This window comes from Chionomys nivalis, chromosome 2, assembly GCF_950005125.1.
Source record: "Chionomys nivalis chromosome 2, mChiNiv1.1, whole genome shotgun sequence".
Classification (NCBI taxonomy): Eukaryota; Metazoa; Chordata; class Mammalia; order Rodentia; family Cricetidae; genus Chionomys; species Chionomys nivalis.
This window is the reverse complement of record NC_080087.1, coordinates 86,479,992-86,502,483: the sequence shown is the minus strand read 5'-3', so window position 1 is coordinate 86,502,483 and position 22,492 is coordinate 86,479,992. Positions and strand designations below refer to the sequence as shown.

Sequence of the window (22,492 nt, the reverse complement as noted above, 5' to 3'; positions counted from 1 at the left end):
CCTGTTCCATCTAGGTCATTCCATAGCTTATGGACCATTTGCTAGTCACTACCAGACACAAAGTGGGTGTGTTGTGGGTCCCTACACAGGCGAAGGACCGAGATTGACCTGTGGCTGGAAGCCAGGCTCCAGGAGGGCTCAAGGGTAAGGTCCCTGGTTTTGACCTCCAGTCTCCTTCCTCATGTAACTGGAGATCATTTTTTGGAGGTACTCTGCAATGGGAGGCATCTTCTATTCCCGCCCCCAGCCCCCACTTTCCTCCTGGCTTTCCTTCCCTTCTCTCTATCGAGATTGGGTCTTGCTATGTAGCCTGGAAAGGAGCAGTCCTGCCTGAGTCAGGAAAGGAGCAGGTAAATGGCAGAACCCGATGCAGCACGTGAATCCGAAGGTCTCCGCGCGGGTGTGAGCACGCGGTGCCACCGTTCCCCGCTGTGCCTGTGACCGGCTCCAAGATGGCCTCACCACCAGCCCCCCGGAAAACCTCGGGGGATGCCAGGAAAGGTTCTGCAGATAACTGGAAGGGTTCAGCAGAAACTAGAAAGGGTTCTAGAGACAGGAAGAAATCTATTAAGATGAAAAAAGACCCTGGCGAGGCCCAGAAGGGTCCTGGAGAGGCCCAGAAGGATTCTGGCGAGGCCAGGAGGAGTTTTCCACAGAGGGGATACACGGGGTCCAAGAAGTGGAGTTTTGGCGAGGACAGGAGGGGTTCAGTGGATAGTAGGAGGATTTCGGTCGATAGGAGGGTTTCGGTCGATAGCAGGAGGGGCTCTAACGAGAACAGGCGGGGTTCCGGTGAGGGCAGGAGGGGTTCAAGTGAGGACAGGGACAGCTTGTCGTCCATCCCTGCCAGTGTGCGACCCAGCAGGGTGCCATGGGTCACTCTGATGAGAGCCTTGGGTCGCTTCAAGCTGTCACTCCCGGATATCCGTCGGGACTATATGCTGTCCTCTCGCGACCCCCTGGCTGTGGACAAGGAACTTGGGCCACGTGTGAAGTACCACAAGGTGGTGAGGAGGTTTTGGGGCAACCACCAGCCTCTCGCCAAGGTCAGAACCACCCGCCAAGGTCAGAGGACCCAGATGACCTTCCCACCACCTGAGTGCCCCTGGGTCCACTCTGCACCCTCCCACTGCTAGCCTCTGGAGGGCGGAGGTACAGCACCCTTGAGGGCATACGTGAGGCTACCTGTGCCACATGCCACTTTCTCCCTCTGGTAGTGAAACCTGGGGACTCCTGGTAGCCAGTGTCCCACCCTACATTCCCAGCCCTATGCACCCCTTCACATCCCAGAGGCCCCTGCAACTCTGGTGACTTCATCCATCCCCACCTTCCTGGAAGCAGAGAACAAAGCCTTTTGTCTCCTTCCCTCCATTTGTTTGTGCTCCAACAACTCAGCACCCCGAATCCCGGCACACGGGTACCCCATGATTCTTAGCTATGAGAGGAACAGGGTAAGGGGTGGGCTGTTTTCATCTTACTCCCCCTATCTTTGCTTTTCATCTTTATTGTTATAATTCTTGAATCATACAGTCCCACTGAGCAAGACATACACTGAAAAAAAGTCTTTTTTTTTTTTAAACATTTTCACATTGTATAACTGTCACAGCTTTGGAACATTTGTTATAAAAATTTATTTTACATGTACTAGTGTTTACCTGCATATATGTGTGTGCCCCATGTGTGGCAGTGACTGCAGACGCCAGAAGAGGGTGTTATAGACAATTATAGACCCTAGAATGGGAGTTATAGACAGTTGTGAGTTTTCATGTGGGTGATGGGAATTGAACCTGGGTCTTCTGCAAGAGCAGCCAGTCATTTCTCCAGCCCCCACATTTAACTTAAAAAAAAAAAAAGAATTGTCTCTATGTCTACATGTGTGTCTGTATGAATGTATGCCATGTGACTACATACCTGACAAGGCCTGAAAGTCTAGTTGTGAGCCACCTGATGCAGGTGCTGGGAACTGAATTTGGGTCCTCTGCAAGAGCAAGAAGCACTCTTTGTTTTGGTTTTCTCAAGACGGTTTCTGTAGGTGGAGTTTTCCTGTCCCAGGAATGGCTTCCAAATTAAGACAGAGGCTTAATATTATTTATAAATGCTTGGCCAATAGCTCAGAGTTACTACTAGCTAACTCTTACACTTAAGTTAACTCATGTTTCTTATCTATGCTTCACCATGTAGCTCATGGCTTGTTACCTCATTTTCTATATGTCCTGCTCCCTCAGGCCGGCTGGCATCTCTTGATTCTGTCCTTCCTCCTCCCAGAGTCCTTTGTGTCTGACTATCCCACCTATACTTTCTGTCTGACTACTAGCCTGTCAGCTTTTTATTAACCAATGAGAGTAATACATATTCACAGTGTACAGAAGGATTGTTCCACAGCATTTCCCCCTTTTTGTCTAATTAAAAAGGAAAGATTTTTTTTAACATAGTAAAACTATGTATATAACAGAACAGTTATTAAGTAAGAATTACAGTTACAAGCTATCTCAATTGGTAGAGCATGCGACAATCTCAGGGTCATGGGTTCGAGCCCCACATTAGGCACCAATGAAGTGTTATTCTAATTATTATAATTATTCTTTATATATTCTTTATATTCCAAATTATATAATTTGGAAGTCAGATACTGGGGTAGGAGCCTGAAAGAGCAGAGGAGCAGAGAAGCCACCATTGTTCTCTACCTGCTCCATTCCTTCCTCCAAACAGAGAGCCATATCCCCTTTCAGCCTGCCTTACTACTTCTAGCCCCAGTTTTTCAAAACTTCTGTGGTTAATTTTGGTCAGCTAGTGACAGCTCCACCCTCTGACTCCAAGGAACCTTTATTGTCAGAACACAATCAAAATACCACGCAACAGGTCTCTCTGTGCATCCCTGGCTGTCCTGGAACTCACGGTGTAGAGCAGGTTAGCCTCCAAATCACAGAGTTCTACCTGCCACTGCCTCTCTAGTGCTGAGTTTAAAGATCTATGCTACCGTGTCTGGCACAAGAATCCTTCTTAACTGTTGAGATGTCTCTCTGGTCCCCATGTTTAACTTTCTAAAGAACTGTTCAACTGTTTTCTGAAGCGGCTACCCATTTTTACATTCCTACCAGCAATGTGTGTGGCTCTAATTTGTCCACAAACTTGCGGACATTTATTAAGCAATCCTAATGCACATGACATGCTCTCACTCTAGGGCTCGTGTTTGCATTTCCTGGTTGACTAATGATGCTGACAGTCTCACCAATCACTGGGATGCCTTTGGAGAAACATCTATTCAGGTCCTCAGCTCACTTGTTGGTAGAACAAGGGTCTGTCTGCCTGCCACGCTCAAGATGCTGTGTTCAATCCTGAGCATGGCATATGACAGGCACGTGGTACGTGGCAGTAATCTCAGCACTCAGGAGGTCGAGGCAGGAAGGTCGGAAGTTGAAGGTTGTATGTGCAAGACGGTGCAGCAGGTAAAGGCTACCGAGCCTGTTGGCCTGAGTTCAATCCCCAGCCCCACATGATGGGAGGAGAGAATCAGGCTCCTCACTTGTGCTCTGATGGCCGCATGTGTATGGTGCTCCCTCACACATACTAAATAAATGTAATAAATAGAAGAAGGGAATTCAAGGCTATCACTGACTATGTAGCAAGTCCAGGGCTAGCTTCGGTTACATAAGACATCTCAATTAAAAGAGAAAGGAAGGAAGGAAGGAAGGAAGGAAGGAAGGAAGGAAGGAAGGAAGGAAGGAAACTGGGGCTGTGGGGATGACTCAGTAGTTCAAGTGCTTGGAATGCAAACAAGAGGGCTGGAGTCTCGAGCCCTAGAACACATGTGAACCCTGAGAGGGTGTGGTAGCCGAGCTGCAATCTTAGTCTCAGGACACCTAGATCAAGCTGGCTAGCCACACTAGCCCTTCCTGTAAGCTTTGTGTTTGGTGGAAGATCTTTGATTGAGAGGCCTTGCCTCAAAAAAATAGGGTAGAAGGGGCTGGAGAGATGGCTCAGAGGTTAAGAGCACTGACTGCTCTTCCAGAGGTCCTGAGTCCAATTCCCAGCAACCACATGGTGGCTCACAGCCGTCTGTAATGAGATCTGGTGCCCCCTCCTGGCCTGCAGGCATACATACAGACAGAACACTATATAGATAATAAATAAATCTTAAAAAAAAATAGGGTAGAAGATTTCCTGATATCAGCTGGGGTCTCCACACGTACACACACACAGTGCACCTCCACATGGGTGAATTTGTATATACGCTAGTGCACCACACACACACACACACACACACACACAAAGAAGAAAATAATACAATTAGAATTTGTTTGTTCTTAATCATCGAGTTCTGAGTCCTTTAGCGTTTTAAACTCAGGCTCCATAGCAAATATTTAATTTCTTGATGGGCTCCTTTGTAGCACAAGTGTTCTTAATTGAATTGAATTGAATTCATTTATCTTATTGAAATAGGGTTTCAGGTACTTTCGTTTCTGATGTAGAGTTTTAAGACTGGCCACCTCCCTGTTGTTGCTCCCCCTGCCGAGAACACAGGCACAAATGTTTTCCGTTGTGGTGATGTCAGCTCATCTATTTTTGTTGTTGTCCTTTGCACTTTTGGTATCAGATCTAAGAGGCCACCCCTAAGGCAAGAGTGTGAACATTTACACCTTGGCTCTCTCCCAAGAGCCCCGGAGTTTCAGTATGTGGCATTTAAGCCTTTGGTCCAGTTTGATCTTATTTCTGTGCGTGGTGTGAGGTACGTATCCGACTGGTTTTCTTACCAGCTTTCCCAGCAAAAAAAAAAAAAAAAAAAAAAAAAAAAAAAAAAGTGCTTAAAAGGTTTATTCTCTCCTCTTTGTGTGTGCGTGTGCATTCGTGCGCGCGTCTGTGCACGCGTGTGCGTGTGCACGTGCGTATAGGCCAGAGGTCAACCTTAAGTGTCATTCCTCACACCTCATACACCTTGGATTTTTTGTTGTTATTTATTTACTTACTTATTTATTATTAGTGTGTGGAGGAGAAGTGTGCTCATATGAATGCAGAGGACACTTTTGGGGGATTGGGTTCTCTCTTTCCACCGTCTGGGTACTGGTGACTAGGCTCAGGATGGGATCAGTTCTGCCCACTGAGCTGCTCAGCAGTCGCTACCTGGGGGTGTTTTCTGTTTTGTTTTTTTTTTGTTTTGTTTTTTTTTGAGACAAGATTTCCAGCTGGACCTGGGGCTCACCAACTCACCAGTTAGGCTAGGCTGGGTGACCAACGAGTCCCAGGGCTTCACTGTCTGCCATCCGTCTTTGTCCTTCCTTTCTTTCTTTCTTTCTTTCTTTCTTTCTTTCTTTCTTTCTTTCTTTCTTTTTTTTTTTTTTTGGTTTTTCAAGACAGGGTTTCTCTGTGGTTTTGGAGCCTGTCCTGGAACTAGCTCTTGTAGACCAGGCTGGTCTTGAACTCACAGAGATCCGCCTGCCTCTGCCTCCCAAGTGCTGGGATTAAAGGCGTGCGCCACCACCGCCCGGCTCCTTTTTTTTTTTTTTTAAGATTTATTTATTTATATGTATACAGTATTCTGCCTATATATATATATGCTATAGGCCAGTAGAGGGCATCAGATCTCATTAAAGATGGTTGTGCGCCATCATGTGGTTGCTGGGAATTGAACTCAGGACCTCTGGAAGAGCAGTCAGTGCTCTTAACCTCTGAGCCACATCTCCAGCCCCTGTCTTTGGACTTTTTAAAGACTGTTTTGGTAGTTGAGATCATTCTCCCCATTTATTTGTTTATTTGTGTGTGTGTGGCGAGCTACATGGCTTCTCTCTCTCCACCCTTCTTTCTCCCAGCATTCAGCTTAGCCTTCCCCACCTACCTAAGTTCTGCCCTATCAGCAGGCCCAAAGCAGCTTCTTTATTCATTAACTAATAAAAGCAGCACATAGACAGAAGGACCTCCCACACCAGGCTTCCACACATTTTTTTCAGGTCACGTGTTTGGAAGCACTGTTGGTTTTTGCATGTCTTCCTTGAGTCCTGCAACACTGCTGAACTGGCTGTATCCATCCTTGTGTTTAGATCCCGTATAAAATTCTGAGTGGGCACGACCACACCGTGAGCTCCTGCCACTTCTGTATGGATGACACAAGGCTCCTCAGTAGCTCCTATGACTGCTCGGTGAAGCTGTGGGTAGGTGGCCGGGTGACGGGCTCTCCCACCGCAAAGATTTCTCATATGCTCAGGCGCCTCTCTGGAGGATTCTCCAGCACTGAGTCCCCTGATAAGGCCCCCAGGTTTTCCAAGGCTTAGGTGCAAGATAGAGGAGCCCACCCCAGTGTCAAGTCCTCAGAAAGAGCTTAATGCAGGGACAGGCAGCCCGTGGCTTCTGGACACAGTAGGGGAGGGGGTGGAGACTATAAGACTGACAGCCCCCCCCACTTTATATTTTATTTTAGATGTATTTATTGTATACGCATGGGTATTTTGCCTGCCCATCACATGTGTGCAGTACCTACGGGGGCCAGAGGGGGCATTATATTTTCTCCTGGAACTGGAGTTGTGAGCCTCCATGTGGGTGCTGGGAATTGAACTTGGGTCCTCTGGAAGAGCAGCCAGTGCTCTTAACTGCTGAGCCATCTCTCCAGTCCCAAGTTGAAATTTTTTTTTTTTTGGAGGCAGGGTTTTGCTAATGTAACTCAGATTGGCTTTGAACTCATGGTCCTCCTCCCTCCCACACACAGGAATTACAGACCTGTGGCATCCCACCCTTGGGTAGACTGTTACTTCTCTGGGTCTCCTTTGCATCCAGAAAGCTCAGTTTCAGTATGCTGATCTTGTATCCTATGGTCATGCTAAACTGTTTTTGTCTACCCTGTTTTCATTTCATTTTTATTTGTGTGTATGTGTGTGTCTGTATGAGTGCATGCCAAGTGCAGGCAGGTGTTCTCGTTGGCCAGAGAAGGCCCTGGGCTTTCTGGAATCGGAGCTAGAGGTGTTTGTGACCTGCCCAGCGTGGGTGTTGAGAATTGACCTTAGGTCCTCTGGAAGAACAGAGGTGTTTTTAACCATGGAGCAATCTCTTCAGTGTCTTGGTATTTTAGGTCCTATATAAAATTCCTATGGGGCTTAAGCCATTGTGAATTCCTGCTACTTCCGTGATGTCTAGACCTTGGGTGCTCACAGAGGACAGATGGGGTTTCAGGTCTGGGACCTGCCCAAGAGGGATGGATGAGGGAGGCAAGCGTGAGGTAATTGAATGCCTGGCCGCGCAGCAGCAGGCCAAGGGATAAAGGTGATGTTCAGGCAGGGCTACAGAGGGGCAGCCTCTAGACTGCTTCTAGGACTTCCTGTTTGTGCCCGAGCTTGGCTGAAGGGGACTGTGGGGCTGGAGCCGTAGGGAAGGATGCTCCCTTCTGGAGTTTGCTGTCTTCTGGTTTGAGTCGAGAAGAGGGCAGGGTGGAAGACTGTCAAGGCTGGTTCAGCTTCTGGGTTGAGTAACTGGACAAGTTAGATCTCCTGATCCTACAAATGACCGCGGAGGGATATCTTGTCATCTGTGGTTGCTAAGGCTCAGGCCGATCAGATCAGAGTTTGGGACTATTCCAGGTTAGCTCACACCCTACATTGGGGACCCTGGGTGGTTTCTCCGACCTCCCGAGATCTTCTGAATGGCTCCAGACTCAAAGCACCAGCTGTGTGCCGGGACAGTGCCAGGGCTTGCCTCGCCCACCTCCGACCCCATGGGCCCCCACCACGGGCTCCCCACACCCTCTCTGCTGCAGACATCTTTGTCCTCAGAGCCCAGGATGTCACCATTTGCAAAACTGCAGCTTTCTCCGGGTCCCTTAAAGCCTTTCCTAGCCCTCAGCAGTCAGCAGGGGTTCCCAAGGCAAGGGACAGGGGACTGTCACTGTGTACATTTCCTGTTCTCTTCGTCTGTTGACCCAGCAGAGGGATTCGTGGGGCTTCTGCATGTTTGGGCTGAACGGCTCTTGTCTCTCCATCCGTGCGTAACTGCTTGGCTTTTGTTTTTTTGTTACACACACACACACACACACACACACACACACACTGTAAAAGAACCGAGACCACCCAGAAATACTGACGATGAAAGTGTACTAAATTTTGACTCCATCAATTTGTCACCGCCCGCCCTCCCCGCAACAAAAACTTCCTAGAAAATTAACCAGAACCTGGTCAGTATTTGCCCTTCAAACTATCTCACTTTGGAAGCTTGGCTTTTCCGAAAGCCAAGTGGGAAGAGAGCCTGTTGGAGCCTCATCCGTGGCTGCTGTTCCGGCTTTTGACCACACGGGGGCACTATTGAATACCTAATCAGCTCAACCTCATAAGGCCTTGAAGCTTAGAATTCCTTGGGTATTTTGTTTTCCCGTAGAGAAACACACCAGCCCGGGAGACTAGATCCCAGGTGGTTAGTACTAACTCTTCTTCCCGAGCCCAGGACACCAGCCTGAGTGCCCTGCTCCGCTGAGTTCCATTTGGGGAACTCAGGGCGGCCCTTATCTTTCACTGAGTTTGGAAAAGGGCCTATCGGGATTGCCTGAATGCGACCATGCACCCTGTGGCACAGGCGTGGGGGCTGGGTGTGTGCAGAGGACCATTCATAGCTGTCCTGGGGCCACCTGGTTTGTAGAAGTCACCGGTAAGCCAGCTTGTGAAAACCACCTTCCTGGAACTGGTGCGCTAATTACGCAGTCCGTGGGACTGGTCTCCCTTCCCCCACGCTCTCAAGTTCTGGGCTCTGGCACACACCTTTCTGGCAGACACCATTTCACATGCGTTGCTGCAGGCTATTGCTGGAGAGGCCGATCCCCAAGCTTGCCCATGAGAAGACTGGTCCGGCATCCTCTGGACTTTGGCCCCGGAACCTTATTTTTTTGCTGCTCTTTACTGTCACTGTTAGCGCAAGGGACTTGAGGGTTTTGCTTGCATGAACGTATGCGTGTCATGTGCATGCCTGGGCCTACAGAGGCCAGAAGAGGGAGTCAGGGCCCTGGAATTGGAGTTAGAGATAACAACGGGGCTGGGAACTGACCTGGGTCCTCTGGGCAGGAGTGCTGAAAACCACTGAGCCGTCTCTCCAGTCCTACATAAATCTTTACTTTAAAAAAGTTACATTTTGTGTGTGTGTGTGTGTGTGTACAAGTGTGAGTGTGTCAAGTATGTGTATGTTAAGTTGGAGGACAAATTTCTGGAGTGGGTGCTCTCCTTTCACCACGTGAGTCCCATGGACTGAACAGGTCCTCAGGTTTGGTGGCAAGTGCCTTTACCCTCTGAGCCATCTCACGGCCTGTATACTTACATGTCTTTAACCACAAATCTGGTTATTATTTCCTTAGGAGGGACCCTTCGGAGTAGAATTACTGGGTCAAAGGGCATGGAATTATATGTAAAATTCTTGAGGGTACTGACAGTGTGGAGCCTCTTTGGCCAGTACAAAATGAGAAAATGATCACAAGTTGACTCCCAGCATGGCCAGGGTCCATCAGTGCCTGTGGAACTGTGTGTGTGTGTGGGGGGGGCGGGTATTTATTGAGGATACTGTGGGTAATGGAGTGTCCCTCACACTTGGGATGTGGGAAAGCCCCAGAGCTCTGCTACAGGCTAGCTAGGAACTCCGGCTGACCCAAGTTCATGACTTTCACACCTGAGCCTTGACCCTGTCTCTCCTCTCTCCCCCGACTCACTGGAGGACTCTGAGGATGGAACGGTGATGTGGGACTTTCAGCCACGCCCCAAAGCTCCTGTTTTAGAATGCAGTATCACGGCAGACAACAGAAGGTGACATCCGGTCTCTTTTACACTGGTAGGGAAAAGTGAGAGTCAGCGGGCAGGCCAAGGTACCTGCAGAGCAGTGGCAGGTTTCTGTTTGTTTGTTTAAGCAAATACACCAACCACATTTCCAGATGTGGGCCTCAGTGTTTCCGTGGTGTCTGAACAACAAGTGTGTGTAACAAGATAGCAACATTATAGAATACTTGCTGTAGTTAAGTACCCAGGCTTCCTTTCCTTTCCTTCCGTTTTCTCCTTACGCTCCTCCCCCTTCTCCCCTATCCCCTCCTCCTCGTTCTCCCTCTCCTCCTCAACCCCTTCTTCTGCTTCTTTGAGACAGGGCCTCCTCACTCTACAGAACAGCCAAGCCTGAAACTCACTATGTAACCCAGCCTGCCTCAAACTTGGAGCAGTCCTCCTGCCTCAGCCCCTCCAGGTGCTGGGATGACAGGCATGGCCCATGAAACTTTGCTTGAATTTCCCTCACAAAAGGGTCTTTTCTATGGTCACACAAAGCCCGTGGTGGCTACACCAGAGTTCCTTGGTCTAGCCTGGGCCCTTGTCTTAGTCAGAAGCACTATTGCTATTATGAGACACTATGACCAAAAAGCAAGTTGGGGAGGGGAGGGTTTATTGGGCTTACACATTGCAGCCCATCATTGAAGGAGATTGGGACAGGAACTCAAACAGGTCAGGAACCTGAGGCAGGAGCTGATGTAGAGGCCATGGCGGGGTGGGGGGAGCTGCTTACTGGCTTGCTCTTCATGGCTTGTTCAGCCTGCTTTCTTACAGCACCCAGGGATGGAACCACCTACAATGGGCTGGGCCCTACAACCCAAACTTATCAAGGTGTTTTCTCAATTGAGGTTCCTCCTTTCAGATTACTCTAGCTTGTGACAAGTTGGTATAAAATTAGCCTTGTTTTTTGGTTTGGATTTATTTATTTTTACTTTATGTGTATGTGTGTTTTGCCTGCATGTATTTAAGTGCAGGTGGATGCCCACACTGCTGTCTGGGACAGCTCAGGACTTGGGAGGCAGTGCACACACTTCGGGCTGGGCTTATTTTAGTTAATCCTTAAGTCCATTCACACAGGTGGGAGATGGGACTGTAAAGTGGATTCACTGAGCTGGAGGGATGGCTCAGAACCTGCCCGGTGTCTCTCACAACCTCCTGGAACTCCAGCTCCAAGGGTCTCTGACTCCTCTGGCTTCTGCAGCCACCTGAACTCACGTGCACACGCCTGTACACAGACACACACCTATGCGCAATTCTTTAGACAATGCATCTTAAAGGTTAGTGTGGCACATTCAGACTTTATGGGGATCTTTTTCTTTTCCTGAGACAGGGTTTCTCTGTGTAGTCTTGGCTGTCCTGGAACTTGCTCTGTAGACCAGGCTAGCCTCGAACTCACAGAGAGTCCACCTGCCTCTGCCCCCTGAGTGCTGGGATTAAAGGCATGTGCCACCACCAGCCAGTTGGAGTTTTTTGTTTTGTTTTTAGATTTATTTATAATGTATAGTGGTCTGCCTGCATGTACGCCTGCACACCAGAAGAGGGCACCAGACCTTTGGTTGTGAGCCACCATGTGGCTGCTGGGAATTGAACTCAGGACCTCTGGAAGAACAACCAATGTTCTTAACCTCTGAGCCATCTCTTTAGCCCCCTGGAGACCTTTATAAGAGGAAAATCTTGGCCATGTGCCACAGATTAGACAATGGTACGCATGCTAGACAGAATTTTTGTCACTGGAACAAATCCTGAGACAAAAAATACCTTAGGAAAGAAAGGTTTGTTCGAGCCCATGATTTTACAGGGGACACCACCGTTTGACCAGAGGTAGAGCGTGATGTCACAGCAGGAGGACCCAGTGTGGCAAAGGCCCTCACTTCACAGCAGGCCAGGAGCAGAGACACAGAACTAAGCCAGGGACAAGATCTGCCCTTCCAAAATATGACCCCAGTGGTCACTTCCTGTAAACCTGTCCCACACCCTAGTTCACACCACCTCCCAATAATGCCGCCAAAATATGAACCCATCTGTGGATTAACCCTGAGTAAAGACAGACACCCTCCCCCCCAGCCGCACCACCAGCTGGCCACCAGGCCTTCCACTCTTGGAAGGCAGCTCCTCCCATCCAAAACCCGACAGGACATTTATGTGCATGTCTCTGACTGTGTGAGAGAATTTCAGAACATAGCAAGCTGTCCTGGACAGCATCTTCCTGTACAAAGACATACGTGAGCAGAGGGGGATCTGTGCGATCCTTACGAGCTGGAAAGATGACCTTAAAGGAAAATAGCAAATGACAGGAGAAATTTTGTACCTATCCATATATTTTTTTGTTTTAAAGGTTTGTGGGTACGTGTGTGTTGCCTGCGGTGTGTCATGTGTGTGGTGCCTGTGGAGGTCAGAAGCGAGTGTTGGCTCTCCAGTCAGATGCTGTGAGCCACCATGGAGGTGCTGGGAATTGAACCCAGGCCCTCTGGAAGAGCAGCCAGTGCTCTTACCAACTGAGCCGTCTCTCCAGCCCCTAAAATGTTATTTTTATAACCCTAAATATAGAAGACTATTTTGGAGTGTCTGGAAGGTAAGGAAGATAATGGTGCCAGACTGTCTTTGGTGCTATTAGGTACCATTTTTCAGAGGGGATGCACAAGTCCCCAGTGTAGTTTGAAAAGAAAGATCAATTTTGCTCCTAAATCATAAAAGGGGGAAAGAGCCCTCATAAGAACCACAGGCTCTAGTGTGCTCTTGTTAAGGTGTCATGTGTGTTTGATTTTTCCAGGATCGTCGCATCGTCGTATGATAAAAGCGTGAGGGTTTGGGACGTCGAGACGGGTCAGCTTCTGGTACGTATGCCCTGCCTCAGTGAGGGTGCCACAGTACAAGATCATGACTGGGCTTTGGGGGCTGTGGGCTGGACCTAGGATCGGGAGCAATGACAGAAGCCCCAGCTTCCGGGAGGACACATTCTCATCTGCAGGGTTAGAGGATGCACTGGCAGAAGGGTGGGTATTGGGCAAGAACGGTTTCCACCCCAGGCAGGTCAAGGGCTGCTCTCAGAACTGCAGGAAGACACCAAGAGTGGGTTGGCCATGGCACCCCAAGTTCCCCTGTGAGTCATTTGGAGCAGGAAGTGGGGCTGAGGCCACAGAGCAAAGGCTAGGCAGCTGATGTGCCAAAGCTCTAGGCTTGTTTCCAGTCTCTTCTCTATGTGTCACAGATGGGGCCACTACCCACCTCTCCCCACAGTCCTCTCTCCCGCTCTCCACAGCGCTGGACTGTCTCAGCCCTGCTCAGGGGTCCTCTGGTACCTCCTGTCCCACACCTCACTTCCCCTGCTTCTCTCTCAGTCAGTCTTCATTGCCTCCCTCTCTCTCTCTCCAATTTTTTTTTTAAGACGACCTTTCTAGCCAGGTAGTGGTGGCGCACACCTTTAATCCCAGCACTCAGGAGTCAGAGGCAGGTGAACCTCTGTGAGTTCAAGGCCAGCCTCGTCTACAGAGTGAGACCTTCTCTCCAAAACAGACACACAGGTTTCTACATTGGTGCAGTGGTGGTATACACCTATAATCCCAGCACTGGCAAGACAGAAGCAGGAGGAACCCATTTTCAAGACTAGCCTGGGCTGCATAGAAAAACTGAGTAATAGTGTATTGGAGGAAGGCCGCCCAGAACCAAAAGAACCACACAGAAACTGTATTAATTAAATCACTGCTTGGCCCATTAGCTCTAGCTTTTTATTGGCTAACTCTTAATTTAACCCATTTCTATTAATCTATGTATTGCCACAAGGCTGTGGCTTACTGGCTAAAGTTCTGGCAACTGTCTCCGGCAGGGCTACATGGCTTCTCTCTGACTTCGCCCTTCTTTCTACCAGCATTCAGTTTAGTCTTCCCCGCCTATCTAAGTTCTGCCCTATCAACAGGCCCAGAGCAGCTTCTTCATTAGTCAGTGGTATTCACAGCATATCGAGGGGGATCCCACATCACTAGAGGACTGGAGAAATGGTACTTATGACTCTTTCAGAGGACCCAGATTTGGTTCTTAGCACCCACACGGTGACTCACAGCTTCCTATAGCTCCAGTTCCAGGAGATGTGGCGCCCTCTTCTGAACTTCACAGGTACTGCACACATGTGGTGCGTATGCACACATGCAGGCAAACCACTCAAACACAATAAATAAATAAAGCTTAAGAAGGAGAAGGAGGAACAAAACCCTGAATATTCAACTTTTCCCCATTGTGAAAATTTAAGTATTATTCATGGACTAAACATCTTGGTGTGTCTTTTTCTGTACACATTTCTGCTTTTGTTTGTTTTTGACTTGCTATGCAGCCCAGGCTAGCCTAGAACTCTTGATCTTTCTGCCTCGGCCTTCGAGGGCTGGGATTCCAACATGACCACCATGGCTGACTTCTGTCGCCCTTTCTGATCAATGCACAGGACTTAGTATAGATGGGGTAGGCCCTGCCTCTCTGTCCCCTACAATAAGGAGTGTGTGTGTGTGTGTGTGTGTGCATGTGCCTGTGCGCATGCCATGGCATATAGATGGAGGTCATAGGACAGCTTGTCAAAGTTGGTTCTCTCCTGCCACCATGTAGGTTCTGAGAATTCGAATTAGGTTTCCTGGCTTGTCAGCCTTTCCCTCCTGAGCCGCTGCTCCTGCCTGGCTGACGCAACTACTGCTAAGCAAAGTAGGCATGCATTTATTATTATTGTTGTTGTTATTTTAACAACAATTTTTATTTTAAATCTGTGTGTGTGTGTGTTTTGTGTGTCTGCACACACGCACGTGCTCGTGTGTGAGCACATGCATGCCAAGCTACACTTGTGCAGTCAGAGGAAAACACTGGGTGTTGGTCCTTATGTTCCACCATTCTTGACACAAGGTTGGTCTCTCTCTCTCTCTCTCTCTCTCTCTCTCTCTCTCTCTCTCTCTCTCAATACACCAGGATAGCTTCTCTTAAGCCTCTGGGATTCCTGTCTCTGCCCCCATCTCCCTGTTGAAGAGCTGGGATTACAGAGGCCTCTGGTCCTCACATTTTCCTGGAATATGCCTTACCTCCTGAGCCATCTCCCTAGCTCTGCCTAGATAGATACACACATATGTATGGATATGACTGATTGATTATATGTGTAGGCATCTGTACCCTAGTGTATATATGTGCACCCCATGAGTACAAGTACCTCTAACAGCCAGAAGAGGGCAGTATATTCCCTGGAGCTGAAGTTATAGGAAATTGTAATCTGCTTGATATGGATGCTGAAACTGAACCCAGTCCCCTGTAAAAGTAGCAGGTGTGCATAACTGCTGAGCCATCTCCCCAGCCCTGCATATGTATGTATGTATTGTGTGTGTGTGTGTGTATAATCTCTTCAGGTATATATGACTAGATTTCATTGCTAATGTAAGCAATATAGAAACACAAACCTTAGTTTATTCTTTCCAGACAGCTGTGCCAACTCACAGTCTAGGCATTCAAAAAGGGGGTACTCTCTCCCATCCCACAAGCCAGGTGTCATAAACTTCAAAGAATTAGCCAATGTGGTAGGTTAAAAAAAACAAACAAAGTTTTATGTATTATTCCTGACTTTGAGCATTTTTTCAAGTGTCTATGTTTTTCTGCTGTGATTTTCCCGCTGCCGTCTTTGGCTAACATTTCTATTTCAAGCACCTTTCTTTTTAAAAAGTCCTTTTATTTATTTTTATTGCACAAATCACCCGTGACCCTGGCCAGCATTTGGGATGACTTAGTGAGCGAAGGCTGCTTGACAAATGGCTCCAAAACTTGGTTGCCTTAAACAGCCAACATTTCTTTTTTTCCAGTCTCACACAGTTTCTGGAAATCTAGAAGCAGCTTACCGGGGTGGTTCTGGCTTCAGTCCCTTCCTAAGTCCCAGTGATGGTGTCATCTGGGGCTACAGTTGCACTAAGTCCCCACTGGGACAGAAGGATCCCCTTCCAAGATAGCTCATCCCACAGCTGTTGGCAAGAGTCCTCTGCTCATATCCTTGTGGGTCCCCAGGGCCACGTGGAGCTGTGTGTGTGTCTTTAGGACATGACAGTTAATGCTCATGGAGCGTGTGATCCAAGAAAGAACAAAGAACAAGCCACAAGTATCCTCGCCCTCTCTCCTTTCCCTACCCTGCTCTCTCTTTCCTTCTGAGATTCAGGTTGGCCTTGAACTCAGAATCCTCCTGCCTTAGTCTGCCACGTCCTGGGATTATAGGCATACTGCACCATGCCCAACTTCTTTTTATTTTATTTTTCCTTTTTTTGGATGCTGGGAATATAATCCAGAGCCCCAAGATGCTAAACACACACCATACCATACCACGGAACTACCCCACAGCTCTACAGCACTCTAATCTCCCACTCTGTCTGTCTGTCTGTCTGTCTGTCTCTATCTCTGTCTTTCTTCATTCATTCCCCTTCTCCTTTCTTCCCCTCTCCTTTCCTCCCTTCCTGTCTCTTTGAGATAGGATCTCACTTGTAGCCCAGGTTGGCTTTGAAGTTGCCATCCTCCCGCTTCAGCCTCCCAAAGCTGGGATTACAGATGTGCTCCAACACACCCAGCGTCACTGATTTCTTTCTTAATGTAGTGCCACGTGGTCCCTTCTGCCATATTCTGTCCAGCAGAAGTGAGCTCTGGGTCTGGCCCCATTTAATAAGGGCACGGCTGGGCTCAGTCCATTGAAAGATCTCTGAGAGCATCCCCTTGAAGCTGGAGATGGCTGAGCAGCTGCGCTGTCCTCTTTGGGCTCTGCCTCATTGCAGTGGAAAGTCAGGCATGACACCTTCGTAGTGTGCTGTAAATTCTCTCCCGACGGAAAGTACGTGCTCTCAGCCCTGGATGTGGATCGCGGCATCTGCTTGATGGATCCAGAAAACATCACCACCGTGATCCAGATCAAAGGTGAGGTGGTCGGGTTCCCTACACACAGCAGCAAGGATCTTCAGCCGGTTCTTACACCGAGACTGCCAGGGCTGAGGGCCACGCTATGAGCCACGGACGCATATAAAAAATTGCACCACGTGGAGGCAGGAAGGTGAGGAGTTCGAGATGATTTCTTAAAACGACACTTACATCTTTTTTTTTAAAAATATTTATTCATTTATTATTTATACAGTATTCTGTCTGTGCGTATGTCTGCAGGCCAGAAGAGGGCACCAGACCTCATTACAGATGGTTGTGAGCCACCATGTGGTTGCTGGGAATTGAACTCAGGACCTTTGGAAGAGCAGGCAATGCTCTTAACCACTGAGCCATCTCTCCGGCCCCCACACTTACATCTTTAAGATATAAAAACAACGGTCACCACGCATCATTTTCCTGGGTGACACCATGCTATTGTGGTGTAGGATGTAACTATGGGGGGAAGCATGCAGGATTTCTCTATGTTATTTCTTATATTTATATGGTAACTTTGCAGTTGTCTCAAAATGAAAATTAAGAAAACCCTTCATTGTTTAAAAAAAACAAAACCAAAAATCAGTAAGTAAAAGGTGGCAGAACCTGTTTTGTATTCTTCTTGGTAGTATTTATTGCTGTTTAGTATGTATGTGTTGAGGGGATGGAATCAGGGTTTGGCACATCCCAAGCAAGTGCTCTACCACTGAGCCACACCCCAGCCCCTCACTGGGGGATTCTAGGCAGGTGCTCTACCACTGAACCACACCCCAGCCCCTCACTGGGGGATTCTAGGCAGGGGCTCTACCACTGAGCCACACCCCAGCCCCTCACTGGGGGATTCTAGGCAGGGGCTCTACCACTGAGCCACACCCCAGCCCCTCACTGGGGGATTCTAGGCAGGGGCTTTACCACTGAGCCACACCCCAGCCCAGAGGTATTATTAATAGTGCATTGCTAGGTGACCTTTCTGACTTGTGTGTGTGTATCTCCCATACATCTTTGATTTTTATCGTATTACCTTTCAGCATTTTGCACTTTCCTATTAATGGATCCCTTCCTAGCCTCGCCTGCCTTCACACTCCCAAGTCCTAGTTACACACCCACCTTCTTTACAGGCCACCCCATCTCCAGAAATAACACCGTGGATGACTTAGAGGTTCCTTCCAGCCAGGAACTACCACGCACTCCTCTCGTGGGCCTTGGCACGCAGCCGGTCACACCAAGGGGTTTCTCTCCCATTGAACTGGGAGCTGTGTGGTTGCCTGTAGCAGGTCAGCTGGGCTGAAAGCCCGGCACACAGTAGGCCAGCAGGAAATGCTCGCGCAGGTGGACAGTCCCTTGTGAAAACTGGGATTGTTCCTATAGCATCCCCGGGTGGTAGAGTTCCCCGGGTCGTTCCCTTGAGGTCATATGTCACTTTGCTTGTGTGTAGATCATCACAAAAGGTCCATCACAGCATGCTGCTTTGACCCTGACAGCCAGAAGGTGGCCTCTGTCTCCATGGACAGGTGCATCAAGATCTGGGATATCACATCCCAAGCCACGCTGTTTACCATACCCAAGTGAGAAGGGTCCCGGTGGGCGGGGCGGGAGGTGTTGGTGTGGGCAGCAGTATTCTGCAGCAGGAAGGTGGGAGAGATGTCTCTCTGCATTCCTTCCTGGATTCCACATACAAGCCGGTGTCCCAATAGAGGCATTTTCAGGATGGTCCCAAGATGGGGGAGAGGGGTCCCAGGAGACCAGAGAGAAGCCATCACTGTAGCTTAGGGGCTGAGCCAGGCAGGGTCTCAGATGCATTTGTTCCTGTGTGAACTCTTACTAGTAAGCATGCCCAGGGTCTCCATGAAAATACGAAGCTCGGGGCCAGGGGCGGTGATGCACGTCTCTAATGGCAGTGCCGAGGGCGCAGAGGCAGGCAGATTCCTGCGAGTTTGAGAGTTTAGCTTGGTCTACATCCCGACAGCCAGAGCTACACAGTGAAAACACTGTCTCCAAACAACAACACAGTGGAGTTCAGCCGGGCAGTGTGGCACTATCTCTGATTCCATCACTAGAGACGGGGAGGCAGAAGACTGAAGATTCAAGTCCAGTCTAGACTCCACAGTGAGACTCGGATCCGGGTGACCCTTGCTGGTGGCCGCTGTCTAGCGGGGGAGCCCTCTGTAGTGGGTGCTGGTGTCAAGATCGCATACCGTGTACACACCTGTCACCCTGTCTGCCCCGCTCAGCTCCTCCTTCCCGGGTCAGCGACTGTGAGCATGGACCCGGGTTTCCTCACCTTTTGAAATGAGCAGAGGTACGGCAGAGGAAGAACGGTCCTCGGCGTGTGCCGCATCGCATGGACGTTTAGAGGGACACGGAGGCAGGAGGCTGTGCTCCCCTCTTCCACTGCTCCTTAGAGCCACTCTGTGCTGGCATCAAAGAAATGGGGTAGCAGAGGCTGCCCCAGCACAGGCTGTGGGCGGAAGCCCCGATCCATTTTGCTCAGTTGCGCTAATGAACCCAACCGAGGCAGCAGGTAGTTTAAAGCCAGGTTAAATGCAGGCCTGGAAGTGTAGCTTTTAGCAGGCAAAAGGAGAGGTGAGGGAGGGTCTCAGAATCTCAGCGCTGGGGTTTGCTTTCCGGGATGAGGCCTCTGGGGTCATGCAAGAGACTATGCTTCATTTCACGTGTTGCTGTTGACGTAGCTAAATTCCTAGCAACTTTTGACAAGAGCAGGTGGCTTTTTTAAATGTATAAATGTATGAGAATGTGAGACAGAACACAGCATGTTTGGAAGGTACAAGGGAAGAAGCTGCGTGGTGAAGAACATCTCTGGTCTTGTAGGCGTTCAGTTTCCTTCCCCAGCAGTTACTACCTCACCCCCTCCTTACCTGTCTGTCACACTATACCACCCATCCATTTAGGGGTCAGTGAAATGGTTCAGCTGCTGGAGGGGCTTGCTGCCAACACCAATAATTTGCGTTCGATTCCTAGGACCCACAAGTAAAAGGAGAAGACCGAGTCCTGTAAGTTGATCTCTGATCAGCAACACTCATTGGGTTACACATGCACACCCTCACACACACACACACACACACACACACACACACACACACTAAATAATAAATGTAACAAAAAACAAAAATTAACCAAGCAGTTTGGGGGAAATGGCGTTTTCATTATTTATGATGAAATGCGTGCAACATAAATTTTGACCATTCTTTTGGTGCACAGTACAGCGGATGAATTACATTCGCAGTGTTTTGCAACCTTCAATATCTATTTCCAAAATGTTTCGCCACACCAAAGGGAAACTGTATCCGTTAAGCAATGACTTCCCGCTCCCTGAAGCCCCTGGGAGCCCTTATTCCACTTTCTGCCTTTATGAATTTGCCTAGTTTAGATATTTATATAAATGAAATCATATTTGTCCTCAAGTAACTGACTCCTTTCTCTTAAGGTCTTCAAGGTTCATCCCTGCAGTAGCACACGGCAGAACTTCATTTCTTGCTAACTGCGTATTACTCCATTATATATATATGAATATGCATACATACACACACATATTGGTATTAATATATACCTTTTGTTTATTGGTTTGTTGATGGTTACTTGCTTTATATATAAATATATAAAAATATATCATAATTCTTTATTAATGGGAATTTCACATCATGCACCTGAATCCTGCTCACCTTCCAGTCCCTCCATATCTGCCTCCCCCCTTCTGTATCCTCCATTAAAAGAAAATCCCCCCAAGTTAATTGAAAACAAAACAGAACAAACAAACCACCTCACTCCTCTATCCTTCCCATCCCTGGACACCTCTTCATTGGTCCTGGTGGCACTGGGAGCTGTGGTGTGTCACATAGTATAGGCTTTTGTCCAATCAGCCCCATCAGCTGTGGGCCCTCACAGAAACGCCTCTCAGATATCCTGCTATGGGCATTAGTTTTTTGTGCATCTGTTTGAGCCCCTGTTTTCAGCTCTGCTGGAAGAGAGTTAACAGTGGGAATGGTGGGTCAAATGGCAGTACTATGCTGCTACGTTTAGCTCTTTTAATCTTTTAAAAATTTTACTTACTATTTTATGTGAATGGATGTTTGATTTGCACTTCTGTCTGTGCGCCCCAAGTGTGTGGTGCCTGTGGAGGCCATAAGAGGGCGCTGGACCCTCTGGAACCATCACTAGAAAATTCAAGGCAAGGGAAATCTGGATTTGTGTGTCACTTCTTCCGTGTCTAGCTTCTTGTCTTATGTTCTAAGTTCTCCTTGTTCATTAGTCCTTTCTACTTAGAAAACAACTTTTGAGGGGCTAGAGAAATGACTCAGGTTTAGAGCAGCACTGGCTGCTCTTCCAGGGGACCAGAGTTTGATTCCCAGCAACAATATGGTGGCTCACAACCATCTGTAATAAGATCTGGTGCCCTCTTCTGGCGTGCAAGCAGACATACAGGCAGAACACTGTATACATCATAAAAAAAAGAAAAAAAAAAGAAAAAGACTCTTGAGCGTTTTATTTATTTTTCCTTTTTTTTCCCCCAACAGTGTTTCTCTGTGTAGCAGGCTGTCCTGGAACTCACTCTGTAGACCAGGTTGGCCTTGAACTCAGAGATCCATCACTACCAATCGGCTTCTCTTGAGCCATTTAAAAACAAAAACATTTTTAAAAACAATTATTTATCTTAGTGCAAGAGAGAGAGAGAGAGAGAGAGAGAGAGGAGAGAGGGGGAAAGAGAGAAAGGGAGGGAGGAACACACACACACATGTACACACACACACACACACACAGAGTTGTGTATTCCTGTGCCACATGCATGCCACAGTGAGGACGAACTACAGAAGCTGGTTCTCTCCTCCCTCCATGTGAGTCCTGGGAACCAAACTCAGGTCACGGGCTGTTGGAGTTTGGCTGCACCTTCAGAGGCTGAGCCACAACCTCCATCATGGCTGCACCTTCAGAGGCTGAGCCACAGCCTCCACCATGGCTGCACCTTCAGAGGCTGAGCCATAGCCTGCTCATGAGTATCTTGCTGGCCCATCACTATTTTGAGAGCAATAAATTCTTAAGACCTTCTATCGTGGGGGGCTAGGTGGCTCCCATCTTTCATCCCAGCAGTCAGGAGGCAGAGGTAGGAGGATCTTCAAGGCAACTCTGGTGTGCACAGCAAATCCCAGGACCGTCAGAGCTACACAGTGAGGCCGTGTGGGGAGAACTTTCATCTGACAAAGCCTCGATGTGTCTTTCACTTCTGAAGTGTACCTGGCTGGGTGTTTTCTTGGTTGACATTCCTTTCCCCTCCCCCTCACCCCCTTTTTAAAAGTCTCACTGTGTTGTCCCATGCTGACTCTGAGCTCACAGACCAGTCTGGCTTCAAAGTCTCAGTGCCGCTGCCTCCTGCCTCTGCCTCTTGGAGACTGGGATTGCAGGCATGGGGCATCACACTGCGCTGATGGTGCTTTTCTGTAGTAAACTGTTGGGTCACTTTCTTCCGGCTCCAGGATTTCTTCTTCTTTTTAAAATTTGGTTCATAAAGACCTGTAACTAGCTTTGTAGACCAGGCCTGGCCTCAAACTCACAAAGATCCACCCACCTCTGCCTCCCAATTGCTGGGATTAAAGGCATACGCCACCACCACCCAGCAATATTTTTTAAAATTATTTTATGTGGGGGCTGGAGAGATGGCTCAGTGGTTAAGAGCATTGCCTGCTCTTCCAAAGGTCCTGAGTTCAATTCCCAGCAACCACATGGTGGCTCACAACCATCTGTAATGAGGTCTGGTGTCCTCTTCTGACCTGCAGACATACACACAGATAGAATATTGTATACATAATAAATAAATA

General features: G+C 48.4%; 1 protein-coding gene across 1 annotated transcript in view; it reads left to right on the top strand.

Moving 5' to 3' along the window:
* The first annotated feature begins 452 nt into the window (after nucleotides 1–452).
* Wdr88 (WD repeat domain 88) overlaps nucleotides 453–22,492 on the top strand; it is a 33,663-nt gene continuing 11,623 nt past the window's right edge. The window contains exons 1-7 of the mRNA XM_057761233.1: nucleotides 453–614; nucleotides 696–1,046; nucleotides 6,033–6,143; nucleotides 9,667–9,755; nucleotides 12,535–12,598; nucleotides 16,532–16,670; nucleotides 18,100–18,229. Of these exons, the coding sequence (XP_057617216.1) occupies nucleotides 453–614; nucleotides 696–1,046; nucleotides 6,033–6,143; nucleotides 9,667–9,755; nucleotides 12,535–12,598; nucleotides 16,532–16,670; nucleotides 18,100–18,229 (1,046 nt within the window). The remainder of the gene's footprint in view (nucleotides 615–695; nucleotides 1,047–6,032; nucleotides 6,144–9,666; nucleotides 9,756–12,534; nucleotides 12,599–16,531; nucleotides 16,671–18,099; nucleotides 18,230–22,492) is intronic.